Consider the following 12,595-nt stretch of genomic DNA (forward strand, 5'->3'; position numbering starts at 1 on the left):
TACGATGATGCTTCCAGAATGTGGTCCATCACGATGTTTCACATTAGACATCGTACAATGTCAAATTGGTAGACTTGGCCTAACTCCACATATAATACCAGCATGCGAATCTCTGCTTGACTGCTTTTTCCTCTGTTTGTGCACAAAACTTCTTGCACGCCTTGATCGCTCAAATACATGAGGCTGAAGTGTGATTTAGTGCTTTTATGTAACTTGTATGTCTCCAACAATTATTAGATTTGACAGGAGTATTTATAAATGTCTCCAATAGACCTACAAATGCATCTTGACGTCAAATGAAAAGGCTGTAAACTCCAGCAAGATAAAGTCATTGTATGCAGAACCACAGACCTTTATCTATAAATAAAGCAAAATTATGGAAAATGTGTTCATCATAACTGAAAGTTACGTTGTCTTACTCATGTGTCGCACAGCCCTGTCAGTCAGTCAGTCAGCATGCAACCTTAAAGGGTTAAACAAATAACGCACAGCACTACTTTGATTACAGAAACGTTCGCTCTGTTATAATTCACTTGCATTTGAATATGTTTTGGTGTGATTATAACCTGCTATAAAAAACAGCAACAACGAAAGGCTTAGAATAAGAAGCTGTAATGAAGATGAGCCGGGAATGAATTTTGGTGATGCACTCATATATTTCCTACTGTAACTATCAATTGTTTTGATTGGAAATTTTGATTTGGTTTCTAATTTTGATTGGTAACCTATTTTGATTGGAAATATGCACTGCCAAGCATTTAATTTAGACTAACGTAAAGGTAATTTTCTCAGCTTTTTAATTTGCTTTATCTAAAATTAATGTATAAATCTTTTTGAAATAAAAAAAATGAACACTAATTGACTGGTTTTGTGGTCCAGGACCTCTTTAAATCTTACAATTAACCCCTTCATGTGTATAGCGCATCCTTTAAAAGCAAATACTAGACAACTAGTGATTTTGTTTGCATAGAAAGCAAATGCAGAAGTAAATTGCAAATCTACTGAAATGTTTCAAAAATGAAACCGGAAGAGAATTGAGAACTGCTGATTTACTGTAAGATTGTTGAAAATCTCTTTGACTCCACATACAGTAGTCAACATTTGAAGTGGATCAAAGCCTTTCAGCAAAGTTCTCCCAAAGCTATTCTTTTCTTAGGATGATTTTGAAAAACATTTTGATCCACTTCAAATGTTGACTATTGTATATAATAGGGCTGGACGATATTGGAAAAAACTAACTTTGCAATATTTTAATTTACTGAGATTTATATATTGCGATATAATTTTAATACTTGAACAGCTTATAATTTTAGATTCATTGGGCTAATTGTGTAGGAGAGAGTATCTGCATAAAAACTGACAAGCATAGTAAACTACAACAGATAAAATATGCAAATAAACAATTATTTATGAATTTCTGTGCAGTCAAACAGTAATCAGAAGCAGAAGTTGAATTATCTCTACAATAATAACTATATAATAACACTATATCATTTTAATTGAATACTAATGTACAATTGACCCTGAAGCTGGAAACGTTTAATTTATTGTGCCCAAATATTTAAGTTTGCTTAATTCTAATGCTGCGTTCACACCAGACACGGATGAAGCATCGAGCGTGAGTGATTTATATGGTAATTCAATAGTAGCTGAAGGTGGATTTACTGAACTCTTGGAATTTCTAATTTACTTGATCCTAATGATCTGAGTAATCTGTTGGGTTTGTATTCAATCAGCACATCTATGATGTTTTTGAGGTCCTACGCCGTTTAGTGATTTATATAGACAAGTAATAATACTTTAAAATCTATTCTGAATGTAACTGGGAGCCAGTGTAAAGACCTGACGACAGGTGTGATTTGCTCGACTGGTCTCCTGCATCTGCAGTTTAACAAGCTGACGTGACATGAGGGCGTGGCAGCATCGACGATTCTATTTTTTTATTCGATAATCGAAATTGAGCATAAATTTCGATCGATTTTGATTTAAAATCGAAATCGTGACACCTTTAATTGCAATATATCACAATATTTATTGTATCGCAATATATCGTGATATATTGTATCGTGACCCATGTATTGTGATATGTATCATATCGTGAGGCCCTTGCCAATACACAGCCCTACCTGTCATTATCACGTGGTGTTCAGGTCCTAATTAATTGGTTCAGGTGTGTTTGATATCAGTAGCAACTAAAATCTGCAGTAAGGTGGCTGTCCAGGAACAGGGTTGGCCACCCCTGATCTAAAGTTTTGAGATGATCGTATGCTGATTTAGTTACAGCTTTAACATGATTACTGAAACTCTTATCTGACTCCTGAATCACATCAAGATTCTTGACCTTATTTTTGTTGTTTGACCCTTAAAGCCAAGGGACACATTTATCCTAAGTACCTCATCTCTGTTCCCAAATGCAATGACTTCAGTTTTCTCTTTGTTTAACTGAAGAGAGTTTTTGCATATCCAACTGTTATAAGCTTAAGACCTCAAAACTGTCTTGTTAATGAGCGTTACTGCTATCAGTTTAGCCAAACACACACCCTGCATGATTACAAGTCCAGTATTTACAATTTGTCCGTCATCCATTGGAATGTGTTGGGTTGAAATGAACGCTGCGTGCATATTTGGTTTGGTGTTTGGATAAGGCGTTATTCTTCATAGCCGCTGTAATTACTCCATCAACCTGTGTCATGTGTTAATCTCCTCGCTTACCTAAATGAGATTGCCTGTGCACCAATGAGGAAAATAAGCAACAATTAAGCGTGCTGAATGATAAATTAATTAGCATGCCTGTTTGATTGTCCTCTGGAGCATCCTGTCAGGATCGCCAGTTAGTTAGCAGTCCTGTGCTGAGGTGGCTGTCCATATTTACCAGTGATCAGCATACATTGTGGGTTTACTGCAATTATAGGACCGTTGGCAGTATGCTGAGTAAGATATTTCAATGTAAACCACTATTGATTTATTTATTTTTTTCTAGATAATTTATTTTATTATTTTTTCTCTATGTTTTCATCGAAGTTCTTCACAATACTGATCCATCCACAGAGTTTGTGATGTAGTCAAATGTTTACAAATACAGGCCCAGCCGTTTAGAGCTCATTTCTGGTTAATGATGTCAGAATTTACCGGTATTTTGAAATGGATGTGAATGCTCTTTTCCGGAAAAATTCCGTAACGTCTTCGCCTGTGTGAACAGTGCTCTTTTAAATTTACCGGTAAAGTCGTTCCGGAAATTTTTCATATATTTACCGGTATCACTGTGTGAAAGGGGCTATAGATTTTTTAAGTGTTTTTTAGCATGTTAGCTAATGATTTAAAAATCAAGAGAGATTGTTATATTAATTTTTTTTAAAAATATTTTTCTCTAAATGTATCAATGCTATCAATAAACTATTATTAACTATGGCTTTTGCCTCAAACTCCTAATGTGCTGCCTTGAAATACTTAAGTTGAGGGTTGAGTTGAGGTATTGGGTAGGTTTAGGACTATAGAATAAGATCATGCAGAATATATATAAGTACTAATAAACAGCCAATATCTTAATAATTGGCAGGTAATAACTCACTAGTTAATATTGAGAATCGGTGCTTAAACTTGAGTCTTGTCTGTCTTTGTCCAAGTAGTTAAAATCATTAAACGTTTAATATGTATTAATAATAATTTTATTATTTATTTAATATTATTTATTTATTGGAAAAGTGTTTTGTTTTACTATAGTAATGGGATGAAGTCTGTCAATTCCTGAAATGACTATTTTATCAACAAGTATTGTCATCTCTGGTATCTTAAAATTCTTCAATTATCTCAAGCCCTAGCCGGGCTTCCAGCTAACTCTATCAAGTCTCTTCAGCTGCTCCAGAATGCAGCAGCACGAGTGGTCTTTAATCGACCTAAAAGAGCACATTTCACTCCGCTGCTCATCCATTTGCACTGGCTGCCATTTGCTGCTCGGATCAAATTTAAAGCTCTGATGTTTGCTTACAAAGCGATTTCTGGCAGCGCCCCTTCTTATCTGCTCTCACTTCTGCAGATTTATAGGCCCTCCAGAAACTTGCGTTCTGTGAATGAATGTCGCCTCGGGGGTTCCATCCCAAAGGGGGAAGAAAACGCTTTCCCGAACGCTCGCGCTCAATCTGCCCAGTTGGTGGAATGAACTCCCTAAATGCATCGTTTCAAAAAACGACTAAAAACTCAACTATTTAGTCTCCACTTTCCTTACTATTATACAACTCTTAGACTTTACACACCAGAAACTTGCCTACAGCACTTATTCATTGTTGTTCTTATAGTTGAGTAAATTGCTTCTTTGTCCTCATTTGTAAGTCGCTTTGAATAAAAGCGTCGGCTAAATGTAAATGTAGATATAAAGTCAGTGTTTTCTTGTCTTCGTATACTGAGATGTTAAATAGGCCACAACTATTCAAATATTGTAAACAAACCCGCACAACATGCAAACACATCTTGCAAATTTCATAGTCTTTTGCTTTTTAATATTCACAGACATTAATCTTTTTGACAACATTAGATGTACAACACTGCTTTTGATTCTTCAATCCAAACTTAATGACGTTCAGCACAGTGCATTGTACTGTACAGCAAATTCCATTTTTATGACTGGATTCCACAAGGCTTTGACGCTGCTTGAATAAGAATAAGCTTTAAAGTGGATTACTGTAGATGTTGAGTTGCAATTAAAAAACTAAAAATTCCAAGCTTGACACCTAAATAACAGCCAGATGCATTGATTTATTTAACATTACTGTTAATGTAGGGGTAGACGGTATGAACAAAACATTTCATGATATAGTTACTTAAATAGGTAGTTTTTATTATGAAATCAACAAAAATGGGTGTCGGAAATGACTCTACTGTTTTTCACAGTTCATTAGCACCCAGCAGGAGCCTGCTTGAGAGAAATATTATGAAGAAAAAAAGATTAATAGAGCAGATAGTGAATTAGGCTCTGTATTATTGGTGTCAGTCAATATGCCAGTTATTTTGAATATTTGAGCAAAATATCTAGCAAAACTAAGTGTTTTTTTTAATAGTTTAATATAAATCAGTTGTATTGCCTGACAGACATTAGGACCTGGGGGAGGCTGTTAGTTGCCAGAGGCTGAAGTGTACCCTACTGTACCCTACCTGGTCTGAGCAGGGATGGAACTGGTGATTTATTTATTTATTTTTTTCATGGCGGTCGAATTCTCTAACAAGGAGGCTAAAGACCATGGCCTCTAGTATCTGTCACTAGAGCACCTTTTAAGATCAGAGGTGTGAGGTTTACCTGCATAGTACTTCACTAGCTGGCTTCTGTTACACTCACCCCCCCCTAAACCTCACTCTCATCCTGGACGAGCCCCTACATGTAAACCACCGGTCCTGCTATACCCAACTCGGCCAGAGCTGGGATCGAACAGGCAATTCTTTGCATGGGAGTCAGTTGCATTTAACAAAGGGGCTAAGGATCATGACCTCCATTATCTATAATAATAAGAAGGCAAGGCAAGGCAAGTTTATTTATATAGCACATTTCATACACAGTGGCAATTCAAAGTGCTTTACATAAACAAGAATAAAAGAAACAAGTAAAAAAATAATAATAATATTAATAAAAATGCGTCAAAACAAAACATAAAAACAGGTAAAATGTGATATAAAAGAATGAAGAAGAAGAGAAAAACATGATAGTGCAATCTGTCGGACGCAGCACAGTGCTCATTCAGTAAAGGCACAGCTAAAAAGAAGAATTCCTTACATTTATATAGTGCTTTTCTGGGCACTCAAAGCGCTTTACACAATGGGGGGGGAATCTGCTCATCCACCACCTGGATGACGCTACTGCAGCCATTTTGTGCCAGACCGCACACCACACACCAGCTGATTGGTGGACAGGAGACATAGTGATGAAGCCAATTATGATATGGGGAGGGTTAGGATGCCATGATGGATAGAGGCCAGTGGGCTAATTTGGCCAGTATGCCGGGGTGAAACCCCTACTCTTTTTCAAAGGACATCCTGGGATTTTTAAGACCAAAGAGAGTCAGGGCCTCGGTTTAACGTCTCCTCCGAAAGACGGCGCTCACTGAGCAGTAAAGAGTCGCTGTTACTTTTCCAGGGCATTAGGACCCACACAGACCACTGGTTGGGCGCCCCCTGCTGGCCTCACTAACCCCATTTCCGGCAGCAACCTAGCTTTCCTATGTGATCTCCCACTCGGGAACTGATAGGGTCAATCATGAGTAAATCGTATTGTGGGATTAGCATTGTGAATCGTATCGAATCGTGAGTCAGGTGAATTGTTACATCCCTACTAATAAGGGAAGGCTAATAATATTGACCTTAAAGAGCCCATATTATACATAAAATAGGGTCATAACTTGGTTGTAAGGGTCTCCAACAACAGTTTAATATGCATGCAAGGTCAAAAAACACTTTCATGGTCTTATAATCTGCATTTATTTTTACCTAATTATCCCAGCGACTCCTGTATGAATCGTCCAGTGATTCATTTGTTCCCAAACCCCTCCTTAGCGCCAAGCTAATCTGCGCTGATTGGACCAATGACAGTCTGTTGCGATTGGTCGACTGCCTTCAGTCAGAGAGTGAAATGCCAAACAGCTAATCAGCAATATAAAAGTAATCACAGTTCATACACGCTCGATAGTGTAGGCGTGGATTTTAGCTGCCAGTGGGTCAATGTAAATACAGACTATGGACTTAAATTCAGACGACTAACTATTTTATTGAGCAAAAACTCCAAAAACAGTTGAGGAGATCTCCTAGCTTCTCACTCTGCTCTTTTCACAGACACACACACACACATATTGCACACACCCACTTAACCCTGCTCCGGACGACACACACACACACACACACACACAATTACACACACCTCCAGACGACTTCACACGCACACACAGACACACACACTACTCCTCGTCCACGGAGCTCCGTTAACAAAGCTGCACGCGTCGCGTTTTTAACGTGACTTTGCACGCGGTAAGAGAATATAGCCAGTTAACCTGATACAGTACAGGCGGTTACAAGTAACAAATCACAACTAAATACATTTGCAAGCTAGAGTAAACGAGGCAACTTTAATCGCACGTACTTACACTTGAGAAATGGAGGAAGAAACCCATCCTGATGTCCATCAGTAAGTTACTCTTTACTGATCCTTCCTTTAACAAACGCTGATGAAGTATTCTTTGTAGCATGTAGTTTCTAGAAGTTTCCAGTAGTTTCCAACTGCTTGGCTATAATGCTGAGGTTTCATCTTTGGGTAGAGACTCAATAATATCCATCTGCAGTGTGACTTCAATCGACCGGCATGTTTGTGTTTGTGTGTGTGTGTGTGTGTGTGTGTCTGGGTTTCTGCGTCAGAGGGCGGGGCCCCAGGTTTGAAATCTCCCGGGTTTTCGCGTACACGTAAATAACTTGGTTTCGTTCGTACGTCGTGGCGAAACACCTAATGAATCGGTATCAAGGCGACTCGTTTGAAGCACTATGAGTCGACTCTTTTATAGATGAATCAACAGTTTTAAACACTGTACACTAACAGATTTAAGCCTTAGCTGGATACTTCACTTCACTTAGAGCTGTGTTACACACTACATGGAGGGGAATTTTCAAAAACCCATAATATGGGCTCTTTAAAATGGTTAAAAAAATCAAACTGCTTTTATTCTAGCTGAAATAAAAAGAAAATAACTAAAAAGACTTTCTACAAATATAAAATAAAATATTATGGGAATTACTGTGATTGATTCCTTGCTCGTTAAACATCATTTGGTAAATCTTTTAGAAAACAAGAAATAAAATCACTAATAATTTTGACTTCAACTGTATTCTAATGCAACTCGTGTGTGTGTTTCAATGTGTTTCAGCATCGACAAAGTATCCAAGGTGGCGTCTCCGGTTCTGGTCATCCACGGCACAGAAGATGAAGTGATCGACTTCTCGCACGGTTTGGCCATTTACGAGCGATGCCCACGCGCCGTGGAGCCCCTGTGGGTAGAAGGCGCTGGGCACAACGACATCGAGCTCTACGCCCAATACCTCGAGAGACTCAAACAGTTCATCACGTTTGAGCTGGCTACCTCCTGAAAACACACACACACACAAACACACGTGTCCCTTTACCCAGAGCCGAGTTCGCCATCAGTACTTGCACTTGCTGAAGGAGTAAAAAAAGAAGCTCTCTCTTGATATGTAGGAGCAGGGCCTTTTTTTCATTCCTACCGAGGGGGAAGACGACACATTTCAAATGATTTCCAACCACTTTCTATTCTTTTATACTTGACGAACGTTTGACATTTTTGCACCGCATCCAGTACGTTGCGTTTAACATTTCCTTTCTTTATAAATGCTCCTCAAAGGGTTTAAGTAACCGATTGCACTTTTATCGTGCGACATTTTCAGGTTGTTATTTTGTTTGTTTGTTTGTTTGTTTGATTTGTAGGGAATTATGCATTCCGTTTTCTTATGTTTCCAGTAGATTAGATCATGATGAATCAGTGACTGACATTATTATATATTTTTTTTATATATATATGTGGCCAGTTTGTGTGTATGTGTGAGAGAGTGCGTGAGTTTAAGTGTAGCTTGGGCTAATTAAAACTGGAAGACCTGTGGAAAGTGAGTTGACCTGTGAATAATTGTCCGTGCTTTTCGAATACGGTGGGAAAGGGTTGGCGTATTGTGTTGAAACAACATGGTGCTTTGTCGCAACACAGCAATCAGGGCATTGTTTCGGCGTAAACACTACATTTGTGCGTTGTATAAAGAGAAACAAAAAAATAATGTGAAATTTCGAGCTTTCTTTGTTGGTTTTTTGCATCGGTGTTACTAAAAAAGCCTTATGTTCTCTGACGTTTCGCTCCGACATTCCTGTCAGTGAATTTTATTTGTGTTACTATTATTTCTGGAAATGGGATTTCGACGATTTTCTCTGGGCTCCTGCACGCTGCTACTCGATTGGGGAAAATCACTGTGAAAAACTGATTTAAATATGGTATGTTTTGAAGTTTCTCCCCCTTTTCCAGAATCACATTACCCAGGAAAACGTTAAAGTCATTGATTAAACGTCGATGTTTTCCTCATTCGGCGAATGAAGGACTTGGAACGATTGGATGAAGGATGTCGATTGCTACCAAAATGGTGCGTTGTTTTGATTGTATGTTTTTAACGCATAGCAGTTGTTGTTGGTTGACTTGATTGTTTTGCTGTAAGGTTACGCGATGACGGTTCATGTTTGCTGTTGATCTCCAGTGGAGATTTGTTTTTGTTTTTGTAAGGAATGGCAGACACCGATAACATCTGAGCCCATCATTGCTTTTGATACTGACGTTTTTACAATGTTTTTTCAGTGATTATTAATATTTACACCTCTTTTAATGCTGGTTTGTAAGATAACCGTACTGTACACCCCCTCACCCCCCTCTCTCGCTCTTTCTCTATAAATATATAGGTATGTAAAATATGAAGTAAATGGTATTTAGCTTTGATTTTTGTTTTGTTTTTTTATTATTGACACTGGAATCACAGTATGCAAATATAATGCAGAGAAAACGATAGTTGGTACAGACACATGCGTGTAGTTTTTTTATTTTAGATATCTTTAAAGCCTTAAATGTGCCGAGAGACAGATTATTGTTCTTTCTGTTGGTTGTTGCTTTGTCGCAACACAGTGGATATTGTACTGCTTATAAAGGAATAAAGGATGCATGGAAACCCAAACAAGTTTTGTTTTCATGAGGCTCAGCGTGTGCAAATTTTTAATAACGCAGGGGTGGTGGTGGTGTTTTTTTCAGTTGAAATGTTTACCTGCATGTTTTCAGAAGGTCAGATACAGCTGTTCAATTCTAATTGTCTTTAAACGACGCAGGATTCCCATCAGGACTCCCAATTTTAACGCTTTATTAAAATATGTGATCCTGTTATCCTTTAAATATCCACATGCATTGCTGCAAATAATAAATACCACAGCAATTTTGTGCGCTAACTTAAAATAATACGTTTAACTATGTTTCGACTCCAATACGTGTATAAAAACAAGAATATATATATTATAAAATTTACAGTTGCTTCATGAAATAATTAAATATGTAGATTGTCATTACAAACAAGTAAAAGAGGGTGAATATAAAGGCAGAAATTCTGCAAATCATTCCTGAAAACCTGTTGTTACAGTCTAAGTTTTGCAGAAAGGTTTTGTGGGGTCTGATTATTAAAGGGGACCTATTATGTCTTTTTTACATAATGTTAAATAAGTCCCTGATGTCCCTAGAGTACTGTATGTTAACTTTCAGCTCAAAATACCACACGAATGCTTTATACTGCTGATCTACTGTGATTTTCACACACAACCATCTCTAGGGTTTACAGAGAATGGTCAGAAAAAGAGGAAATATCCAGTGAGTGGCAGTTCTGTGGGTGCAAATTCCTTGTTGATGCCAGAGCTCAGAGGAGAATGGCTAGACTGATGTGCTGAGGTATGCAGAAGAGCATCTCTGAACGCACAACACGTCCAACCTTGAGGCAGATAGGCTACAGCAGCAGAAGACCATAACAGGTGCCACTCCTGTCAGCTAAGAACAGGAAACTGAGGCTGCGATTCACAGTCTCACCAAAATAGGACAATAGAAGATTGGAAAAATGTTGCCTGGTCTGATGAGTCTCGATTTCTGTTGCCACATGCGGATGGTATGATCAGAATTTGGCATCAACAACATGAAAGCATGGATCTATCCTGCCTTGTATCAATGGTTCAGGCTGGTGATGGTGGTGTTATGGTGTGGGGGATATATTCTTGTGTGGAAATATAAATTTCTATCATCTAATTCCAAATGAACAATAATCTACGTATAACTGAAAAGTTATATTCTTTGGTTTTTAATTATATCATTTAACTGAGATGCCAGCTAGGAGGGACCTTTAACCTTTGCCTTGCTGACTACAGGCTAAGCCACAGTGATGCAATTATCGGTTTCAGAGCATGTCTGTATTTATTGTCTTCTCTGTTTCCAGAACATCATTTGCATACTGTAGTACTTTTATACTGATGAGATCAGACCTGGAGCAGGCATGACACCCCTGCAGACAACCAGACTTTATTTGCATGCTTTGTTTGACTGTCCCCACCTACATGTATAAATGTATAATGTTTGCTGTGCAGTTTAGAGTTTGCTTTCGATGACGCTACAGCCACGCTGAGTTCTTCTTATTAAAAAGGATTCTGCTTTGAAGACAACCAAAAGATTCTCCCTGGTTTTTTTTGGGGGGGGGTCTTAGAAGTTTACAACACTTGGCACTCTTTGGGCTCATTAGTACCAATTGAGCAACGTGTCAACACCAAAACCTACCTGAGTATTGTTGCTGACCATGTCCATGGCTTTATAATCACAGTGCGCCCATCTTCTGAAGGCTACTTCCAGCAAGATAACACACCATGTCATAAAGCATGAATCATCTCAGACTGGTTTCTTAAACATCACAATGAGTTCACTGTACTCAAACGGCCTCCACAGTCACCAGATCTCAATCCAATAGAGCACCTTTGGGATGTGCTGGAACGGGTGATTCACATTATGGATGTGCAGCCGACAAATCTGCAGCAACTGCATGGTGGTACTATCATGTCAATATGGAGCAAGATCTCTGAGCAATATTTCCAGTACCTTGTTGAATCTGTGCCACGAATGATTAAGGCAGCAAAAGATGGGTCCAACCCGGTACTAGCAAGGTGTACCTAATAAAGTAAGTGTATAAACTCAATGCATATGCACATGTGTGCGATTTATTGTCTTCGTAGTCAAGATGTCTTATTAATCTATTTTCTATCAGAGAAAACAGTATCTTAAGTAGTTTGGCAGTCAGTCGAAAATAGAAACAGTCCAACCACCAAACTGATTGCATCCATCAACAAAATAGACGGATGTGACCCAACAGACGCAGACAGCGCTATTGATTATAACACTGTTGACAGTCCGCATGTCTCTGTTATGAAACCATTGTTGCTTCTGCTTCCAGTAGTTCGATACACAAAATATCTTCGAGTTTAAAAAATAAACTGTTTAAATGTATTTTTGACAAGCCATCAATGCAAGTTTGTTTAGCAGTACTTTTATCTAGTAGTATGTAAAACCATCTTGTCTAAACTTGTCCTCGATGCTGTTATAATGTGAATTTCATAAATAAATTATATCCTTTGATGCTTCACATGTCAAACATCATCTCAAATTTAACAGTAAATCAGTGACGTGCCAAGACTAAAACAGCTGCTTTGAATTAGAAGACTGTTGAAGAAACATGTAGTGCTTCCAGTGTGCATATTTTCTGTTTAAATCCCCTTATTTTGATCTACAATTGCTGAAGTATGTTGTACGCACTTGAAAATTAGAGGTCTAAAAGGGGGTTTTCAAAACATCTGCATAGTAGCATAGTAGTTTTTTTTTCCTGAAGAACACTTCAGTTTGACAAAACATTTCCCTCTATTTACTTGTTAAAGGGGATAGTTCACTCAACAATGAAAATTATGTTCTTATTAATTGACCTTCATGTCATTTCAGTCCCCTTAGATTCATCTTCAGAT

At 38.1% G+C, this 12,595-nt stretch overlaps 1 protein-coding gene across 1 annotated transcript in view; it reads left to right on the forward strand.

The window, feature by feature from the left end:
* abhd17c (abhydrolase domain containing 17C, depalmitoylase) overlaps positions 1 to 9,741 on the forward strand; it is a 94,471-nt gene extending 84,730 nt beyond the window's left edge. The window contains 1 exon segment of the mRNA NM_200157.1: positions 7,890 to 9,741. Within this exon segment, the coding sequence (NP_956451.1) occupies positions 7,890 to 8,109 (220 nt within the window). The 3' untranslated portion in view covers positions 8,110 to 9,741.
* Positions 9,742 to 12,595: the final 2,854 nt, after the last annotated feature.

The sequence above is a fragment of the Danio rerio genome, chromosome 7, assembly GCF_052040795.2.
Source record: "Danio rerio strain M-AB ecotype USA chromosome 7, GRCz13ab, whole genome shotgun sequence".
Taxonomy (NCBI): domain Eukaryota; kingdom Metazoa; phylum Chordata; class Actinopteri; order Cypriniformes; family Danionidae; genus Danio; species Danio rerio.